Source organism: Prunus persica, chromosome G7 (assembly GCF_000346465.2).
Source record: "Prunus persica cultivar Lovell chromosome G7, Prunus_persica_NCBIv2, whole genome shotgun sequence".
NCBI classification, from domain to species: Eukaryota; Viridiplantae; Streptophyta; class Magnoliopsida; order Rosales; family Rosaceae; genus Prunus; species Prunus persica.
In genome coordinates this window covers 22,045,896-22,066,802 of record NC_034015.1, presented here as the reverse complement: position 1 = coordinate 22,066,802, position 20,907 = coordinate 22,045,896, and the positions used below count along the sequence as shown (strand labels likewise).

At 38.7% G+C, this 20,907-nt stretch overlaps 4 protein-coding genes across 4 annotated transcripts; 2 read left to right on the top strand and 2 right to left on the bottom strand.

Moving 5' to 3' along the window:
• On the top strand, positions 2,112-5,543 carry LOC18771808 (BTB/POZ and TAZ domain-containing protein 3). Its single transcript, XM_007202030.2, has 7 exons — positions 2,112-2,448; positions 2,652-2,757; positions 3,461-3,860; positions 3,961-4,091; positions 4,193-4,499; positions 4,738-5,051; positions 5,160-5,543. The coding sequence occupies exons 3-7, from the start codon at positions 3,516-3,518 to the stop codon at positions 5,281-5,283; spliced, it is 1,221 nt and encodes a 406-aa protein (XP_007202092.2). The 5' UTR covers positions 2,112-2,448; positions 2,652-2,757; positions 3,461-3,515; the 3' UTR covers positions 5,284-5,543.
• Positions 5,786-7,765, bottom strand: LOC18771396 (sm-like protein LSM36B). Its single transcript, XM_020568061.1, has 4 exons — positions 7,669-7,765; positions 6,406-6,554; positions 6,159-6,272; positions 5,786-6,059 (listed from the first exon to the last, which is right to left on the bottom strand). Exons 2-4 carry the CDS (start codon positions 6,518-6,520, stop codon positions 6,013-6,015), a joined length of 276 nt encoding a protein of 91 aa, XP_020423650.1. The 5' UTR covers positions 6,521-6,554; positions 7,669-7,765; the 3' UTR covers positions 5,786-6,012.
• Positions 7,878-11,510, top strand: LOC18770271 (acyl-coenzyme A thioesterase 9, mitochondrial). The gene is made up of 5 exons (XM_007204319.2): positions 7,878-8,882; positions 9,174-9,351; positions 9,487-9,956; positions 10,666-10,794; positions 11,090-11,510. Exons 1-5 carry the CDS (start codon positions 8,097-8,099, stop codon positions 11,243-11,245), a joined length of 1,719 nt encoding a protein of 572 aa, XP_007204381.2. The 5' UTR covers positions 7,878-8,096; the 3' UTR covers positions 11,246-11,510.
• Positions 11,814-16,032, bottom strand: LOC18769652 (formin-like protein 2; the record flags this gene model as incomplete). Its single annotated transcript, XM_020568058.1, has 4 exons — positions 11,814-12,955; positions 13,634-13,878; positions 14,027-14,226; positions 14,402-16,032. Coding segments are annotated over 4 exons (2,910 nt in total), but the record flags the coding sequence as incomplete, so codon positions are not given.

The following is a 20,907-nucleotide window of genomic DNA, read 5'->3' as shown; positions in this document are numbered from 1 at the left end:
TTCTAGGCCATACAATAATTGAAGTTGAGTTGAGGGGGAATGAATTCATAAACTAAAAGACACGACATTGGTGGTCCATTCCATCATGCATAGATAGAATTATGTAACCAATAATTGACAAGGCAGGCAGGCACCCTCTCCTCTCTCCTCTCTCCTCTCTAGTTGTCTCTCGTCTCTTTACGCATGCTTTCCTTCTACTTGCCAACATTCCATTCTGTTTTTTAACTACCTAGTCCTACTTCAAGAGTCCTTCTATGGTCAAGTTGTAATAAATGGATATTTATATTAACCACATTATTCATATGAATTCATATGAATTGTAATTTCATTTAAGTTTAACAAAATTATCTTGTGAGTAATATAAAGGTCCACATGAGGAGTCCACTATAAAATTTCGCCACAATCCAATCCAATACAATATAATTCACATTTTTCATACAAAATTTAGCTTTACATTATGTTTAGTTAGAGTACTTCCATCTATGGTGCCATGACAAAGGGCAAACACTACTTATGTGAATAGTGATTGCCTTACTATTTTTTTTATTTTGCTTTTCCATCCATTGTCATGGCAACCCAATATAATTACTATTCATATAAGATTAATTTTATTTATATGTATGAGCTTAATAATAATAAAAAAAATTACTAGGTATGTATAAAAAAAATATTTCTGAATTTTATTTGATTTAAAAAAAAAATTTTAATGTTAATGGCATCAGTTTTATCATTAGCGCTAATGTCATCGCCCTCAGGCAAGCCCAGGCTGAATTGCTACACTGGAAATGATTTTTGAGGCCTAAAGGGCCTTTGGATTAAGCTGCTAAGGTGGAGATGGTCTTAATGTCCCTTTTATGTGGACTGAGGAGGCCCATATTGACTGGGCTGTTTCTTGTAACACTCAGGGCCTGGTCTGTTGTCTTTCTTTCTTGCTACTTCGTCTTCATCCTCAAACATACTTCTCCCCTCCCCCACACGCACATAGCTTTCTTGCTAAAACGATGGTCAGTCTGAACTAAACAAACAAAAGACAAGAAGTATGGGCTTTTCTCTTTGCTCAGGTGGGTTTTATTTTATGGGTCGTCTTTTTTCTTTTTATTTTTTTCCTTTTCCCAATTAATTTTTGGTTCGTCTTTAGGGAGGTGAGCTTCATTTTTAATATTGCTTATAAATCATCTGTACTTTAGGCCAAAAAAATAATAATATATATAAATCATCTGTACTAAAATATGGATAATGGACAATCTCCTCTTTCCCCCACCCCAAAAAAAATAATAAATGAAGGAGGGCCACGGGCCACACGAGTAAACCTAAAAGAAATGAGAAAAGGTTGGTTGAGGTGGGGCCCATCTTCCACATCACATATTTGATCTTTCCCATGCAAGCAAACAAGCAAACTAGTAGCTTTCCGACCAGAGTACAGACGATCACCGTCCCTTTCCTTTCCTTGGCCTTTTCTCCTCGTTTATTCCTTTCTCTCTCTTCTTTCCTTGGCCGTCCACACTTTCTCTCTCTATCTCTCCCTTTGTGTTTCTAAATTCTGTCTCTCTATCAACTCATCCACGTGTCAATCTGTTATTGCTTAAAAAATTTCCACACAACGGATGATCGTATGGGCATTATAAGACGGTCCCACATTTGCTTTTTTTCCTTTCTTTTCCTTTCCTAAGTGCTCTGTGAAAAGAGAAAAACACTCCCCCCACCTAAACCTAGCCCAGCAACCCCATCCATCCGTCCATATCGCTCGTTATTATTTTATTTTATTTCCAATATCATAAATAAACATGTTAATTAGATTTGAGAGTAAGTGTAAGACTCTTAATAAGTAGAAGTAGTGTTGGTTTAATTCATTAACTGGGAATTCCAAATATAATAATCTCTAATATCTACATAACTACACTCTCTTCTGTTACAATGTTTACTTTGCATTGCATAGCCATGGGCTGATGGGCATAGACAGACATGGCAGGCCTTGCGTTGACGCTATGATCCACTTCCACTTCAGTCTCTCGATTGATCACCATTTCAGTCTCTGTGTGTTTGTATCCACTTCCACACCACTTGTATTATCAACTTCACTCCGACGATGGAATCTTAATACCAAAATTGGCATGCTTGCTTTGCTCTGCTTTGTTTAGATAAAAATATCCAGGGGGAGAGACAGAGAAACCAATTTCTCGTGAGCGACAGATAATAAAACATAGACAAAAAGGAAAGCAAAGGAAAATTAATAATGAGCAATAAATATATATATATGTATGTTTCCACTCACTCGTATATATTTTAGGAGAAGACACACGTCCATCGCGCTCTCCTCTGCATTCTAGACTATACCAGCTCTCTCTCTCTCTGCTCTGCCTCTCAACTCAACTCAACACTACTCCTTCATCCAATTCCACCGCTCTCATCACTTATATGATATCCTTCAATTTCTCTTCTTCATTTCAGGTGCTCTGAATAATATTTTCTTTTCCCACCTAACAAACAGTCTTTATGTGGAAAGTTTTCTTATTTTCAGATTTTGATCCTTGACGATTTTAGTTCAAACTTTTGCTTTGAATTTGAGTAGATGACTGCCTGAGCAGAATACTACATAATTCCTGTGAGGATTTATTCTGAATTTTAATATTTTGTCAATTTCTTTGTTTCAGTTTCTTCGGAATTGAATGTATTTCTAGCACCAGTGATAGGACTGTGGGGAAGATCGGCGCAAATCTCGAATTTTTGTGAGAAGGTTTGCTTTTTTATATATTGAAGGTATGATTCCTGATTTTCTTGAATTTTCTTGAATTTTATTGATAACCAAAAACAGGGCATTAAGACTACATGTACGCCTAACTCTATATGTCTACTGTGAATAATAAATAAATCAGCTCTCAAAGTTGGTTCAAATTAAGCATATGACATTAGCTCTAGACTTACGGTTGAAGTTAAAAGCTTTTACATTTGTCTCTCCCTTGGTGGATGCCTAGTTTCCTGTAAACTGTGGCAAAGTTTTTAGCAGTAATTCTAGTTTTGGGAGCATATCTTTCCTGCATCGATGGTTTGAGATTGGGACAAAAGAAATTTCTAAACTCTAAGTTAGGCATGTTAGAGGTTCCTCCATTTCTCAAGTAACTTTGGAACTGGTCTACAAGCCAAGAAGGCTTCTTGTTAATGATTCTTTTCCTCTTTGGCACTTTGAAGTCTTTTGCTTCTTTCATTAGCAGTTGTTGGCATTCCTTCCCAAGGGGATATTTATGTTTTGATCCAACCATGAGATACCATTTAGGCCACAGACACCTATAAATAGATCTGATGCCCAGCTATCTTCTGTTGCATAAGTATTGTACGAGAAGTATTCCATGCACTGTTTCATATTAATATAATTGGTGCATTTATGATCTAATTCCATTTGTGTTCTACAACATTCAAAACTATTCTTGCATTTTTCATAAGCTCTTTTTTTCTTTGTGTGCAGATCTTCTATCCATACTTGTTTTTTATATAGTTATTTTAGACAAACTACAATAGCAATGGCTTCACCTACTCTTGACTCACCCTGGCCATCCTCACCTAGCGATTCATTTTGTGGATCTTTCAATATACGTATAGAGGGAGAGATTCCGGACGAAATTTTACCTGTTCTGGAAGACCCAACCTCTTCTGTGTCCTATAACCATAATATCCCAAAACCTCCTCCTCCTGTCCCTAGTAAAATCTATTCATGGAACAAATATTTCAAAAGGCTTTCACGGAGTTGCTCTGTCCCAAAGGAAACAATGGATACCTGGGACAAGCTTTTTAAAGATGGATATGGTGCTGATGTCTATATTTTCTCCGAGGATGAATCATATATTCCAGCTCATTTTAGTGTTCTGGTGAGTTAATTGAATTGATCCCATAATTGCATCACTAGAAATTCCTCAATCAAATTTCTGGATGTGGCTTAAAGGTTTTCCTTTTATATTGAATGTGCAGAGCATTGCATCACCGGTGCTAGGTAATTTCTTGCAGCAATCAAAAGTTAAAAATGGCATGAGATACATTAAGATCCCTGGGGTACCTTATGAAGCTGTCTACACGTTCATTCGTTTTCTTTACTCATCCTGGTATGTTGGAATTATGTTGTTCAGTAAGCTATCCCCTTCCAATGATTAATTGTTTATTTTAGCAAAATTCCTTACAATATTTTCTTGTGTGTCTTATGCAGCTATGAAAAGGAAGAGATGAAGAAATTTGTTCTCCAATTGTTGGTTTTGTCACACTCCTACTCAGTTCCATCACTGAAAAGAGTTTGTATATATCTTCTTGAGCAAGGATGGCTAAGCAAAGAAAACGTGGTTGATGTGCTTCAATTGGCGAGGAACTGTGATGCACCACGTCTCTCCTTAATTTGTGTTCGTATGGTTGTGAAGGACTTTAAAGCCATATCATCAACTGAAGGCTGGAAAGTGATGAAGCAAGTTAATCCTGCACTTGAACAAGAGCTGCTAGAGTCTGTCGTTGAAGCAGATTCTGTAAGCTGGTTTCTCTTTCCTTTTTCAAAGATTTTACCTTACCTCTGTATGGTTTGTGGGGCGGGGGTGGGATGGTGGGGGAGATACATTTTTGTTTTGTAAAAAGAAAATCTTTTACATTTTCAACAAGGTGGTATTTTTGTATCTAATTGAATGTTTATGCAAGTGTAAAGTCATCAGTACTCTTTTAGTTCACTCCTTTAAATTTGGGATCTTAGATTCAACTTTTTTGTGCCAGAGGAAAGAAGAGAGGTTGAAGAAAAAGGAAGAGAGAAAAGTGTACGTGCAACTGTACGAGGCAATGGAAGCCCTTCTTCACATATGCAAGGATGGATGTAGGACCATAGGTCCCCGTGACAAGGTGTTCAGAGGAAGCCAGGTTGCTTGTGATTTTCCTGCTTGCAAGGGGCTTGAGACCTTAGTTCGTCATTTTTCCAGCTGTAAAACCCGGGTACCTGGTGGATGTGCTCACTGCAAGCGCATGTGGCAGCTTCTTGAACTGCATTCTCGTATTTGTGATGAGCCAGATTCATGCAAGGTCCCTTTGTGTAGGTAAGCATGAGAAATCCTGTGGGACTTTGGTGTTGCTGCTAGTAATATGGATGCCATGCGGCACTATGATTGAAATGATTTTTGCATAATTACTCTCTGTGGTTTCAGGCATTTCAAGGAAAAAATGCAGCAGCAGACCAAGAAAGATGAAGCTAAATGGAAGTTGTTGGTGAGTAAGGTGGTAGCAGCAAAGCTGGGACCAATCTCAGGTCGGCGTGCAAGTTTCTTATGACCTCTGGCATTTCAAAGCAAAATGTATCAATTGAAGAATGATTTATCGTATCTTTTTTATTTATCAATTAAATTTAAACGTATCGAGAATCGTCTGTTTCTTTTGTGGGGTAGGGGTGTCAAGTAAACGTAATAAGCATATGATTTCTGACTGAGGCTATTGACTTGGCCTCTCACCATCACTTCCTTTATCGTTTTTCTTGTAAGCCCCATTGGAGGGATTTCAAATAGATGAGGAGTATGAGATTTTTGGCATGTTCAGCTTTATGCTGTTGAACAACCACCGAATTGAGCTTCAATGCTACCTACGGCTACTGAAAACGTTATAACCTTATGCATAGTTTGTCTCTCAAACATAAGTATAGCAAAGCACATTTTCTATTGCTCTGTGTTTTATGTAAACCTTTTAGTACTGACAGTGATCTTAAAACAACTAGAGCCCTTGTAACAAATTCACTACGATTTATGAATCATCATCAAGCATTCCCAAGATAAGCCAGGCTTCGGTGAGAATATGACAAGCATTCATCATAATAATAATTAATCATCAGTCTTCAGATAATTTCTTCACTCATTCAAGACCAAATATTTTTCAAAAAAATGTGAGTAGGGTAGTTAGTTCTACTTCCTTCTCATAAAAAGCTCCACGTAGGTTTTACATTACAACACAATTGCATTAAGCATGACAGTAGAGATGTTCTACATGGGTTGACAACATCACAATACTATGCTATGCACCATCTGCTAAATTCCTCCTCGTCGTACTAATGTACAGAACTGCATCAATGCCAAAACAGAAAAATAAATTCCAATTATTCTATTAACCAAGGTAACAACACTACGAGCAATATAACAAGATAATTCATAGAACATTACCATTATTTCCACGAATAAAAGCATCACCATACTTATTTTTCAACTGTCCGTTGACATATTCTTCCGTTTGTTCCATCGCTATATTCATATAACCATCAAGACAAGCAAGAATACCTGCATAAGAAAATTAAGTCATCAAAAGGGCTAATCCCTGCATCTTGAATCAACACCAGAAACAAAAACAAAGTCGTGAGAATACAAGAAAAGAAAAACCTATAGGCATGAAAAAAGGATTACAGAAACGGACCTCGATAGTCAACACCAGAATTCAGTTTAACAACAACTGGTCGCCCACGAATTGATTTAAGGAAATCTGCAGGAGTTTTTGTGGTTCCTGTCCCTTTCTCTCCCCCTCCACTCATCTTCTCTATCCTAAATCTTAACTTCTTACACCTCCTGAAATGTTATCAAATGTTAAAACAAATTCATACAGTCAAGAAAATAAAGTAAACGAACACAAATGTAACAACACATAAACACAAGCCACCGAAAGACGAATACATTTAGTAAGGATTCGCAAAACCAGAGCTACTGTAGAGGACAGATACATCAACCAATCTTGGCAGAACAAAACCCCCCGAATACATTCTGAGCAGAACTGAGTGACTTTTAAAACAAGCCCATCCAAGCAAACAATCCTAGTTTGTTGGTATCAGATTATTAACTCAGTTAATAGTAACGCTGACACCATATATGAAGAAAACAATAGACAACAAATTTTTTACAGACTTTTCAATCCATGTACAAACACCAGAGAAAAAGAAATGTTTAAGAAAAGCAGATTGCCACTCAACTGATTGCATAGCTCAAGGAATAGCTAACTAAACCAAACTGATCTAAAAGGCACCCAATTATCAGTTAGAAAGCTCATCAGTCAAAAGGCAATATCCCAAACGATCCTACCATATGCCTAGGTGAATAAGATGGCATCTGACATCATACAAACAATTCTGTTAAGATATGAACACCTCTCCAACCTCCTTCTGCAGCAACATATTGTGCTGTGAGTGAACTTACAACACTTTTAAGTAACGAGGATGCCATCTACAGGTCTACATAAGCATCTAACACACACTTGATTCCAGCCCTAAAAAGGTGCTAAAAAAGTCATCTATAAAACAGTCCCATGAAATGAAATTGATTACACAAACAAAGGATATATCTTTTTTCTTTTTTTAAATTAAAAAAGATAAATTAACAAAAGTGCTAGACCTAAAATCCATGGTATCAACAAAATTATCAGCAAATTCTGTAAATTCTTCACCGAAAATCACTTAACACATTTATGCCCATATTGAGTTTGGCCTAATTGCATTTTCATCGTCATAAATATCTCAACAGTAACCTTACTCAGACAATAGATCAAATTCAAGAAACCCTAAAGGGCAAGTTCAAAAAATTCTTTAATAAATGTAAACAAGAACAACGAAAGGAGTTCATATAAGAGCTACGACTAAAAGACCAAAAGTGCTATGAAAGATAAAGAAGAAGATGCGGATCAAGCACACACCTTCTTGGTTCCGGAGCTTGAACTTTGAGAGAGCGCGAGAAAGACAGTGACAAACTAACCGGGAAGCCCTGACTGCTTATATATTAGGGTGGGAGTTTGGACCATGGGGTCTGTTTGTAAGCCCACCGCAGTCGTTGGGCCTTATTCGTGCATTCGCCCATATTCTTTTTTTCTTGGTCAAACTTAGGTCGAAGTTTCACGAGAAATGAATTTCCACCTGGCCTACACAAAATGGAACCCAGCCAACCAATAACAGCATAAACAGATCCTACCCGCCCTGATTAAAAGATACAGAAAATCTGAGATCCTCTCTGTATATAATTTGTGACACATTCTCCCTTTCGATTGACGATCGTGGTCACATATACAAACTCCGATCAAAGTCAGGCGCTTTTGTATCTTTTTCCAATCCAATTCACTTGGGAACCATGTCACCACTCAGAAAACCACTTCCCCACCTCCTCTTCAAACCCAATTTCAAATCTTCATCACTCCAAGCACTTGTTTCATACTCAACAAAATCTGAAACAAGCAGTACCCAGATATCAAATTCACCAAAACAAGCAAACCCCATATTCAAAATGGCACCTTTTGATCCTATTTCACCAGCATTCCTTCAAACCGGGTCAGTGTTGTCATATGCTGGTTCTAAATCCTGTTTAAACAATGATGCTCATGTTATCGATACCCACTCGCCTAAATCTCCAAAGCAAGAAAAATCAGTTTCTAGAGCCACCAAATATGGTCCAATTTTATACAGACTAATACCAAACAGGCCATTGTCAACTGCGAATTCTGACCCGTCACGTTCCAAACCATTGGATTCTGCGGAGCCAGCTGAACCGCTTTCTTCAGAGTCAATCCCAGCTGTTTCCACCGCAACTTCACCATATGATAGTTCACAGCCAATTGATGCAGGCTCTTCAATCCGAAAACCGATCAGTTTATGGCCCGGAATGTACCATTCACCTGTAACAAATGCTCTCTGGGAAGCAAGATCAAAAATGTATGAGAAACTCGGGGACACGCCAATTGACGCTCCTTCACAGAGTGAATTGGTGGCGAGAACTCCGGCGCAGAGCCGGACTAGTATTCTCTACAAGTTTTCATCTGATTATAAACTCAGAGAGCAGTACAGGAACCCTTGGAATGAGATTAGGATGGGGAAGTTGGTTGAGGATCTCGATGCTCTTGCTGGAACCATTGCATACAAGGTATTAACTTGAGGCATCATCTAATATAAGCTCTGTTTCGTGTTTTTACATAACTGCAATTGAGTATGTATTTGTTTGAATTTTGTTGTTTGGAATTTGGATTGGTAGAAAAAGCTGCTAAGAAAGTTTTTTTTTCCCTAACTGGGTTCTAACTTCTAATTAGCATTCTGCATAAAGGGATTTCCTTGAATTAGAGGTTGGTTTGGGATTCCATAACCTTTTGAGTGTTGTCTGTTGCCACTTCATTGAAAATCTTAGTTTTTTAACTTCACTCATTCACCTGCTGACTAGCACTGCTGCAATGAAGATGGCGCAACGAGGCCTCTACTATTGGTGACTGCTTCTGTTGACAAGATGGTTCTGAAAAAACCTATCCGTGTTGACACTGATTTGAATCTAGGTGGTGCTGTTGCATGGGTTGGGAAATCATCCATGGAGATTCAACTGGAAGTCACTCAATCCATGCATGGTACTGAAGAATATATAACAAATATTTTAGTTTCTTGTTGCTAAATATCTCTGATTCTCATAAGATCTAAGGATCATGATTTTAGTTTTAATTTGTTGTTGTGCCGAGTGTTGACTATGAAAACTTGACTTGTAGGAACCCCACACCCATCAGAGTCCATTGCTCTTATAGCAAACTTCACATTTGTGGCCCGTGATTCTGAGACTGGAAAATCTGCTCCGGTTAACCGAATCTCACCTGAGACTGAAAAGGAAAAATTGCTTTGTGAAGAGGCAGATAAGAGGAACAAAATGAGGAAAAAGAAGAGAGGAGCACATAAAACAGATATTGAAAACCAAGACGCAAACAGATTCAATGCCTTGTTAGCCGAAGGTCGAGTTTTCTGCGACATGCCAGCACTGGCAGACCGAGATAGCATTCTTATTAGGGATACGTGCCTGGAGAACTCCTTTATTTGCCAGCCACAGCAAAGGAACATCCATGGTCGGATCTTTGGAGGATTTTTAATGCGAAGAGCATTTGAACTGGCCTTCTCAACAACGTATGCATTTGCTGGTGTAGCACCACACTTTCTAGAAGTTGATCATGTTGATTTTGTTAGACCTGTAAGTAACTGAGCCTTTTGCCTATAAAAATCTTTTGAACTGGCTACTATGAACGTTTTTCAGTTCTCTTTGTGTGTGTAGGGACATGGCATGCTGCATAAGTATTATTGAAGCATAAGACGGACTATAAATGCGTACATACACATACTTGTTTAAGATTGAAAACTATCACATCTTATTGATTGTACTATGAGCAAACATGAGCACTAGTTGGTCTGCACTCTTTGTTATTTTCTCTTTGTATGTGATCATGGCTTGACAAGAGAATGTCATTTACAAAATAGCATCTTGGACTAAAACGGAACTGATAGACCACTCATTTCGAAGTGTCAGTTGTTAGGCAAGAGAGTTATTACGAGATAAATAGCACCTTCGATGGCTACCCTCCATTATATTGCATCTTTTGTCTTCAAAGATTGTTTGAGCATGCAAGTGAACTGAAATAAAGGTGTGAGCGCCTAGTAACTTTTGGCAGCTCCGAATTTATGCTATAATTCCCTAAGAGGTTAAATACGGTATATTTTTTCTAGGTTTGCTTGAAAAAGAAAGAGTTTATGCAACTCCATTCAAGTACAGAACTCAGTCTTTGAACAGAAAAGTTGCCACTTCCCCAACGTGCATTATGAGGCAGAAATGAATACAAAATTTCATCAAATGTTGGTACATGTTGGGGGGATTAATGAACCACAAATTTATTTTGCTGATGCAGGTGGATGTAGGAAACTTCCTACGTTTGAAGTCTTGTGTTCTCTATACAGAACTTGAGAACCCAGCTGAACCTCTGATAAACGTGGAAGTCGTTGCTCATGTGACACAGCCTGAGCTTAGGTCCAGTGAGGTGAGCACGTGACTTAACAAAAACATGCTGAAGGTAGCTTTTGCACAAGGCCTGTGAAATGAATCTATTCATTGTCACCGAAATACCTTAGCAAACCAGCAAACCCAGGAAGATAATATAATCAAGAAGGTTATAGAAAAACGAGTGTAAAGGAATGAGTGGGTTTAGTTTTGAGAAAATCTCTGTCAAATATGATCTTCAAATGAAATCCTTATTTCTGCTCTACAAATGCTTGGGGTTCTGGGGAATATGTAGATAGTTTCATGTCTGATATATAATATATATATTTGAACAGGTATCAAACAAATTCTATTTCACATTCTCTGCCCCTCCTGAAGCCATGAAAGATGGGATCCGGATTCGGAATGTTGTTCCTGCTACAGTAGAGGAAGCACGACGGGTGATTGAACGTATGGATGCTGAAGAGAAATCCCAGTTTGTTGCATCGTGAACGTGCAAGGAGGCAAGGCAAGCATCAGTGAAAATCAAACAGCTCTAGACTGTAATCAAGTAATGTCTTTTTTTCTTTTTGGGCGGGGTTCAAAAGCAATGTCATTCTTGTGTATACTTGGGGAGGGCAACAAATTGTTTGGCAAATTTTGTATATTTTGAAAACCTTGTAGCTCCATCCAGTTTTATTTATTTCTATAAATAGAGCCTCCGAATAAATAAATAAATGGGCTATCACATCAAGTGATGTAATAATTATTGCTAAACAGGGTTTGAGTTACTGGCCTCCATATCTACTGCTACGCTATTGAATGCTTTCTTTCTGTAAGACATCCCCTTAGTTAGAGCATTCATTCATTTATTACATCACTCCACCCACATAAGAGCATCAGCATCGATCCGTTGTAGGAGAGGAAGCAGCTACCTAATTAATAGGGTTCGATGGTATGAATTTTCCATTGACAATCGCTTTATCCCTGTCCTGTGCCTTGCCTGGCTGCATGATATATACTGTGGGAAGGGAAAGTTGGTTTTTCTAATATTTCAAGTAAAAAGTGAGAGAGAGAGAGTTGGGAATAATTACTGAACCACAAGCTTTAAATACAACTAACAAATTTACATTAGATCAAAACAAAATATAATTGTGCCACTACAACTTTATTATCTTCTGATTCTGATGATCTAATTCCCCTCTATATATATATATATTACACAAGATAAACAATTCCAAAATCTTGTGTGTGTATAAATATGTAAGTAGAGGAAGGGTGCTCAGCTCAACCCAAAAAGACGAGATCAACTTGTAAGATTCAGCTAAAAAGCTCCTGCCCCAGATACATGCTCATCCTTTCCCATCAACACAGCATAAAATCAAACACTAAGATGGCGAGGTTTCTTCATCTGAGGAACCATAATGCTGCTGCTGCTTTGCACTGAATCCAGGAAAAACTGGCGGATGGGTTGGATTGGCAGGCATTGGAAATTGACGGGCTGACCCAACTATAGTTCTTTCATTAACTTTGCCGACTACCTTGCATGCCTGATCTAGAACAGAAAGAAAATCTCTCACCACCATGAAAATTCGGAACGGATGAGCTTCTTCCTTCACTGAGTTCCCATGGAAATATTCTGTTAATTCCTTTACCAAAGAGAATGCGAGTTTCTCTTGAGCTTGAATCCTTACAATCTCTTCCTCTGCCTTCTTTAAGAACCCACTCATGGACTCACAGAACTTGTGGCTACTAACCTTCAATGCACTTTCTTCAATTAATTTTATAACTTCTACTATTTTTTTAACTCCACCAGCAATTTTTGCAACTTCTTTGCTCAGTACTTCTGAATCCATAGCGGCAGCCTTCTTTACACTGGTGAGCTCCCCACTCAATCCTGAAACAACTTGCAGGCCACGCTTCCTAAATTCAACATCATCTCGAAAAGAAGATGAAGATTGTTGAATTTCCTCAGCTGTTTGATTCTGATTCATGCCAGAGAGACGAAAACCTTCAGCTCTGGTTATTTCCTGCACAACAAAATGCAGTAGAGTGGTTTTTCCATCAGCTCCCTTTATATCTACAAGCTTGAGAAGTGTGTCAAGCTTGAAGGCATGGGCATCGCCACGGTTGGTGCCAACATTCATGCGATTCCCAGTTTTGAGCACCGCTTCAAGAAGCTTCAGGAACATTCTGCTGTTCCTCAATTCTTCACAAGCAGCCTGTAGAAAGGAAGTTATGTCAGCAGTGGATATGAATTGCCAACAAAATCAGGCCAAGTTGAGAAGCATAGGTGGATGTGAATTGCCAGGAAAACTACATCGCTTTCCTTCAGTCAGTAGGAAATTGACATTACTTGAGGCGACAGTAAGAGAGTTCAGTTCAGTACAATGGATTATAATTAAAACAACAATTAATGTCACCACATAATGCATAAAAACTCATATTTCCATTACATATAATTTAATTGAAGTAGAAAGCTCACAAATAACCATCACCAAGTTCTTAAAGCCATGGTAATCAGATAGATACCAAGAACAAGAAGACATTGACAAAGATTTTAATATCCAGAACAGCAGTAACAAGCAGCAGAAATTTTTTCAAAACATAGGAGCTTTACACAAGAAAATTTAAACTAAAGGAAAAAGTATCGAGATATATTCCTCTTTTTTCACTGTTCAACTTTTTGACTTGTATAAAAGCGCATGAGACATAAACTCAAAAGTCTGTCTGACCATCATCAAAAGTGACACGAAGGTTTGAAATTTAAAAGACAGATGTTTATTAGCTCCGATGAGATATTTGAGGAATCGGAACAAAATAGAAATTAAATGATAGGTTCCCTTATTATGAATGCACATAAAAAAACAAATATATAAAAGAAAACACAAAAGATTTACCTCCAGAGTCTCAAAAGACCTTTTAAGATAATCTACTTCTGAATCAAAACTGGCAATGTAGAGCATTGCATCCACCCTCTTAAATGCGAAAGGTATATCAAGCACTGCTTTCAGAAATTTCTCAGCTGGTCCAAGCTTAAATGGTGATTCATCTTTGAACTCTCTGAGTTTGCGTTCCTCCTCTTTGGTTGGAGCCATCTTTAATAGACTTTCAAGAAGTTCTGTCCCAAGTGCATCTGAGTTTCCTGCTTGCAAATTTAGGAAAGTTTACATAAATGCAAAGACATTTGATGAAATTGGATTGCAATCCAGAAGCAATTAGATTTAGAAAGGCAGGCATTGAATATTATTCGCATCATGCAGCAAAAAGATTTGTAGAAACTTCAAATTAACCTTCCACAAGGGCTTCGCAGACTTCATCAATGGTGACATTAAGCGCCCTTAACAAAATTGCAATATTCTGGGACTTCTTTGGATCAAGCACTCGGTTCTCCTGGTTCAAAGAGGGTAGAATCTGTCGCCGAACATTATCATTTGGTGCCAAACTCGAATTATTTACCATAAACAGCGTCTCAATCATTTCTTCATTCAACCTGCAACCCAAAACAAGATTCTACAAACTTAAATAACCAAAAAAATACCCACACAATTCACTAATAAAAGGCAACCTCAACGAAACATCCACTCTAGAACAAAAGGTTAAAGATCACACTTTTAACACCCAAAAAAAGAAAAAAAGAAAAGCGAAGAGTTTGGTTATTGTCTTACTGAAAAGAGCTTGATTTCAACTGATCCCACACCATGGCGCGGTCTGAGCTGGCCCTAACTTTATCCCAATGTAAAGGTTTCAGTTTGGGCTTGGGAGTCTCCTGGTTCTTTTCTACAATCGCATTGCTCTGTGATCCTTCACCACCCAAAACCGGTCCCGAATTCTGAAACACACGAGGCCTGGAAGGCATGACAAGAGCCGGTGGCCCGGAGTTCGGCATCGGACCGGCCGGAACTTCCCAAAACCTCGGCGGTGGTAGAGGCGGAGGCGGCGGTGGCAATCTTATCGGAACTAAACTCTTATTTTTCACCTGAGGCTGATCCTTCAGCCCCAAGAAGTCCGAATTTTTTGAAGGTGAGTTCTGGCTATTCGCTGAAACTGAACCCAAACCTCTCTCCGATGATGAAGACGACGAAGACAATGATGGGGACAATGACATCGGTACCGGAGGAGGCCGAGACGGAGCGGCGAAATTGATTACCGAGTCCGGCGACTTTGATTTCAAGCTTCTGGGACTCAAATTCAACGTCGGTGAGACCGTATTAGACCCAGAACTTGCTGGAGAAGCAGATTTCGAACATGGGTACGATGCTGTTCTTGAATTGAAGCTTCTGCTTCCAAAGTTTTCGACTTCTACGGCCTTAAACACTCTGTCCGAGGTTTTTGCTAACCCGTTACCATTTTTGGGACTCGCGGAAGACCCTCTTGGAGAAAAGAACTCCTCTTCGTCGTCGTCGTCAGAACCCAATTGGGAATTCTTAAAGCTCCGTCTGAAATTGTGCTTGGGAAGTGGTGGAAGCGGCTTCAGCTCCGGTGATCCAAGTTTCTGATACGGTGGCGAACCGGACACGCTCGACACCCCGAACGTCAAGCCCGCATTGCTCGTATTCGGGGCGTTTTCTTCGTCAGTTCCTCGGGCATTGACTAAGGTTCCGAGGTAGAGGAATTCGGTGCTGGTATTAGGCGTACTACGTTGCTTGTGAACTGCGTCGGAGGTGGCGGTGTTTGGCGGGAACAGGCGGAGGCTGTCGGTTCTGGAAGCCTTATCGTCAGATATGGTGGGGTCAAGCTTCCGGCGTCGACGATAGTACAGCAACGCGGAGGCGGAGGCGATGATGATGAAAGCAGTGAGAGAAACAGAGACGGCGATGGCGATGACGTGGCGGTGGGAGGATGAGGAGGAGGAGGTTTCGGGAAAGAGTAGAGAAGAAATGTTGGCTGGGAAGGAGGTGAGGGCAGTTGGGGAGGGAGGGGAGGGTGGCGGGGAGCGAGAGGAGGACGAGGGAAAGAAAGGTTTTTGAGGCGGGGTTGAAGAGGAGGAAGAGAAGGGTAGTTTGGGAATTTGGGTGGGTTGGGATTGGGGAGAGGAGGATGGTGGTTGTGTTGGAGGTAAGGAATCTAACGGGACAAAGGGTTGGTGGAGAAGGTGGCGGGGGTGGTGGTAACAAGTGGAGGTGGTGAAGGATACGATGAACAAGAGGATCAGAAAGAGTGAGGCCCGGCATTGTGGGTTGTCCGAGTTGAAAGCAAGTGTCTTTTTTGTTGTTCTTTGGGTTTTTCTTTGTATACTTCGGATTGGCAAGTAGAGTGGAAGAGAAAGGTGTGTTTGCTGAAAAATGAAAATGGAGAGTTAGAGATGGTTTGTTGAAGAGAGATTGCAGACCAACTCAGTAAGTGTGAGGTTTAAGGAAGAGAATGTTCTTGTTGGTCACAGAGAGAGAGAGAGAGAGAGAGAGAAGGAGTCTACATGGCGTTGGTGGTGGTGGGTGTGACTGTTATGAGGGAGGGAGAAGGGAACAGTAGGAGCAAAGAGAATGGTAGTTGTTGTTGATACCTGAGATTTGAGATCTCGCAAGTAGTGACGAGCAAAATCCCATTTACAACAAGTGACCTACTAAACTTTTTCTCCACCTGTGGGGATGGGGGAAAGAGAGAACATTTGATTTGAGTGAACTGAAAAAATACAAAGTACACAGTGAAAGTAAAGTGATGATAATTATGAGCCTGTAAACTCTGGGAGTGGAAAGTAAAGAGGATATCTGGAAGAAGATTTTCTTAATAGCAGGGAAGAGCGGGAGAGAGAGTAGAGAAGAGAGAAGAGAGAAGAGGTTAAAATCTCTGACAGATAGGAGAAAAACATTGCCGATGAGTATTATTGGGATTTGCACTTTTCTTTTGCTCTGTCGTTGTGCGAAAGATTCTTACTCTACAATTATCACCCACACTGGTGCGCAGCGGTGCTGCTGCTAATGGTGAGGATTAGCTGTTTACACATTGGAGATGTGAGTGAGTGTAGATAGATAAATGGATAGATAGGTGAGAAAGTTGAAAGAATGAATCAAAAGGAAAGAGAAAAATAAGAAACTCTTTTTTTCACAGTTAACACAATTTGGTAGAATTTTGAATAAGTGGTAAAAAAATATCCTCCTCGCTGGTGAGTGATAAACGGGGAAAGAATAGGGAAAGCCTTTTTATGGGGATTGACTGAGAGAGGACCTACACGCTCTTTTTGGTGCGAAGGGGACATTTCATTTTTGTATCTATTCTATACTATTGGGTGCCTATCACCTCACGTGGTCACTGCTGCCTGCTTGGTGTCTTCAACTTATTGGAAAAAACCTTTTTTGTAACGGGTGATTTTGGTATCACCCGGTCAATAACATAATAATACTTAAAAATATTATTTTATATGTTATTATGTGATTAATTAGAAATAGCGAAAGATGTTAATCATGTCTCATGAGAGTTTTTCTCCTTGTATTGCATAGGAAGAAGTACTCAGGTCTGTACGCCCATACATTTACAAAGCCCTGCTGCTATGCCAATGCTAAAGCTAAAGCATAAAAGGAGTGAATTATTTTTTTTGGCGTTACAAAGGCCTTTTCTTCTACATGTTTGACCCTTAAAAAAATCATTTTAAACGGATTTGAAATGATTCTTACATGACAATGGGAATCTAATGATGACCAATTTTTTTTTTTTTCAAATATCTGTCTTTGAATCTTTGATCATAGCTTAATCAGGATTTTTTTTTTTAACACATGCCCTTTATCAAGAGAAATTAAATTAAAAAACAAGGGGTGGGGTCGTATTTTCCTATAAACCCTAAAATGATTTTTTAAAAGCTTTTGGTATGGAATATGGACTACTTGTTGGAACGATCGGGTGGAAGTTTTCCTAGCCATCTATATCATTAATTTGCCGGGTTGCCATCTTGCCATAATACTTGAAAACTACATCGATACGAAAGTAGTTGCCAGACAGCTTAAATACTCCTATCAATTAACCATGGTGACATTTATCCTATGACACGAGTCATCATTATTCACTCACATTTGAAAAGGCGCAAGTGTTGTTTGCTTCAAGAATCTTAATTAAGTTGAAGTTCCGTCATTTGGTGTGTTTTTTTATGTAATTAAGTTTCATCTCGTGTCACGAAATTTATTTATTAATTAATTAAAGTTATTAAGAAATGAGGGATTTTCTTACACACTTTATTAATGTGTGATAATATAACTCGAATTTAAAACTACTGATTTACAATTTTTTTTTTTTTTCCTGAACTAGACTATATTGGCACGATTCATTGTAGTGTTGAGATTGAGAAGTAGTGGAATGAATTGGCTACAAACTGTTGGAGCATGCAAAAAGCATGGAGAATGTTTAAGATGACATGACACATTATTAATTAATTAAGGCATGCATGCCTACCTTATTTAATTCAAGTAGGATTGGCTTAGTGGGCTCGAAATTGAGTACAAGGAAGTGAAGTGAGTTGAGACGAAGAGCTGTTTGAAAATAGTTTTTCCTATACGTAGTATTGTTAATTAAGCAGAGCTTATTTATATATGTTCCATATTTCTTGTCATCACGTCCACCACCATCTGATTAAACTATGCATGGCGTCAATGATTGAATAAAAAATAAAGGGCATACATGCATGCATGACATTGAATTCCACTAAAAGCAAATAAAATAACACAAAAATCCTAATCAAGTTTGTCTATTATAGAGCGCTAGCTACCGGCTTAATTTTGAAAAAACATGGTAGAAAATGACTCCCTCGTCCCTCCCACCACTCCGCCAGCATATATGTTATGTTGAGGGTAAATTGGACCTTTATCCTTGTGACTCAATAGGGAAGTGAGTGACCCCATGTTCATGTGGTATTGACTGAGACATCCCTATGATTTGTGTAATCTGGCCTCTAGTATAAGTATTAATTCTTGATTCTTGATTCTTGATTCTTGTTACGTATAAAGTCGTTTTCCATGCGGCTTCAAATACCACAAACAAAGCTAGCTAGTAGCTAGGAAAGGGTTCCTGTATATTTATATCAAGGACCCATTTACGTACGTTAAGGCCAAAACAAAACACACACAAGATTACAGAAATATAAGTCAAACAAAGAAAGAAAATTACAAATAAACAGTCAAGTCCTTGAGGTACTTGATTGATGAGGAGGAAGTTGTGGCACTCAAGCCAGCCACTACATACATGATACATCGTCGTCATCACGTCTCACAGAAAAAGAACGGCCGGAAACGACACCGTAAGGACGTCGGCAAAAATCGGTGGGACAAAAGTGAAAACAGTAGGCCGTACGTACAGATGTAGAAGAAAGGAGGACGTGAGATATACATATAGTAATAGTACTGACTGAGTGGGCTATGGGCATGCATGCACAGTGCAAACCCGTGTGGTGGCGTGGTTCACGCATTGACAATTTGCCCTATAATTAATATGTATAAAACAAAGCAAAGGGCCTGAGCGAGAGAACCCGGAACGCGTCGGTTTTAGGGGCTCGTGCCCAATCTCTCTCTCTCTCTGAATCGTAGCCCGCAGTCTGAGTCTGAGTCTGAGTCTGCCATGTATATATATATATATATATATATATATATCTATGTACCACAGTCCACAGCATGGCACACACAAAATGATAAAAGGGGATGGGAGAGAAGAATATTTCTCTTTGTCCAGCTGCTGTAAATCTTAATAAGTTGCTGTACGTGATTAAAGAAAAACTTTGTATTCCTAACTTTTTACCATATCAAAAATACTAGCACCCTTGGATATTTCTCGGTTATATTGTCTTTTTTTTTTTTCTTTTTTCTTATTGTCGTGTAGTAGTAGCTTTAGCAAATTTTTTATAAGTTGGAGCTCATACATTCCTTTCAATTGCTTTATAACATATTTGTGATAAAAAGATACATTTTGTAAAAATTATTTTTGAACATGTCTTTGATTTACATGAAAAAGAAGGATGCAAGCAGTATACTTAGTAATTCTGGTACATGATGAGTAGGTCAACAATTTATATATATTATCACGGAAGAAGAAAACCCTTTTTCTCTCTCGATCTTTGTAAAGAAAGAGATTTTGGTTGTAACTTGTAGAAATAATAATAATCGTATATTATTGTACACAGACAGAGAATAATATTATGCCTGCCTAAATAATAATATTATGCCTGCCTAAATAATAATATTATTCATTTGGGTTCAGACTTGAGAATTTGGAAAAGAAAACAAGTATATTGTTTTGTTTTGTCCAATGTGAAGAGTAACTGCGTAGTGTTCAAGGGGAGGGTTCACTAGTAATAATCTGAGTGCTGCTGACAGATTAGATTCTAATAATTCTACTACTTTTTATAGCTTGAAAGAAAGAAGCTGTGTTACTAATACTATACCTAGTGTTGCTTTCTTCTCTCAAGCAAGGCGTACAGTACTGTACAGATGTGGTTGGTTTCGTGTAATTCATTGACTTAATCATCCACGTAAATTATATATTAATATACTGCAGCAATTACTTATCAATTAACCTTCATTACATCAGTATAAGCGATAACATAAACTACATCAGGAGATAATTTCCCACACATACTATTAAAAAATTATGAAAAGTCAATATATTTTTCCAATAGTCTAGAACTCGTTTGCCTTCATTAGATTAGATTAGATTAGAATATATAGTGTTGTTGTCGGTGGTAGCTTTTGATTGTTTTTCTTCCTTCCTTCAAATATCAAAGTGCAAAGTTCAAAGTTCAAAGTATTGGTTGATTGGCAGTGGCCCACTCATGTCATGTATGTACAAAACAAAGTGCTGCCTTATAAGTTAATTATATATGTGGAATAGATTGGGTCCAATCCAAAGACAAGCAAAGCACAACAGATCAGCTAGTCAGAGAGAGACATAGCCAGAGCCCAGCACTCAACCTCTATATCCATATAGCAATATAGCAAGAGCCCGCCCTGCATAGTTTCCTCTTTTTGGGTCAAACAAAGAGCCCAAACTCAAATCTGCAAAATCTGGAAAACCCTTGAGTTCGAACAATTATATCAAATGAATGATTTAATGATATAATTGCTGTCCTTTAAGAGCATTTCCACTGGAGGCCCCAACTCGGGCAAGAGCTCCCCTAGGTCCCCAAATGTGTTTTCAACTTTCAAGTCTTGTCAGGATAAGAGCTGGACTTTACCAACTTGGGCAAGTCCAAAGACAAAAC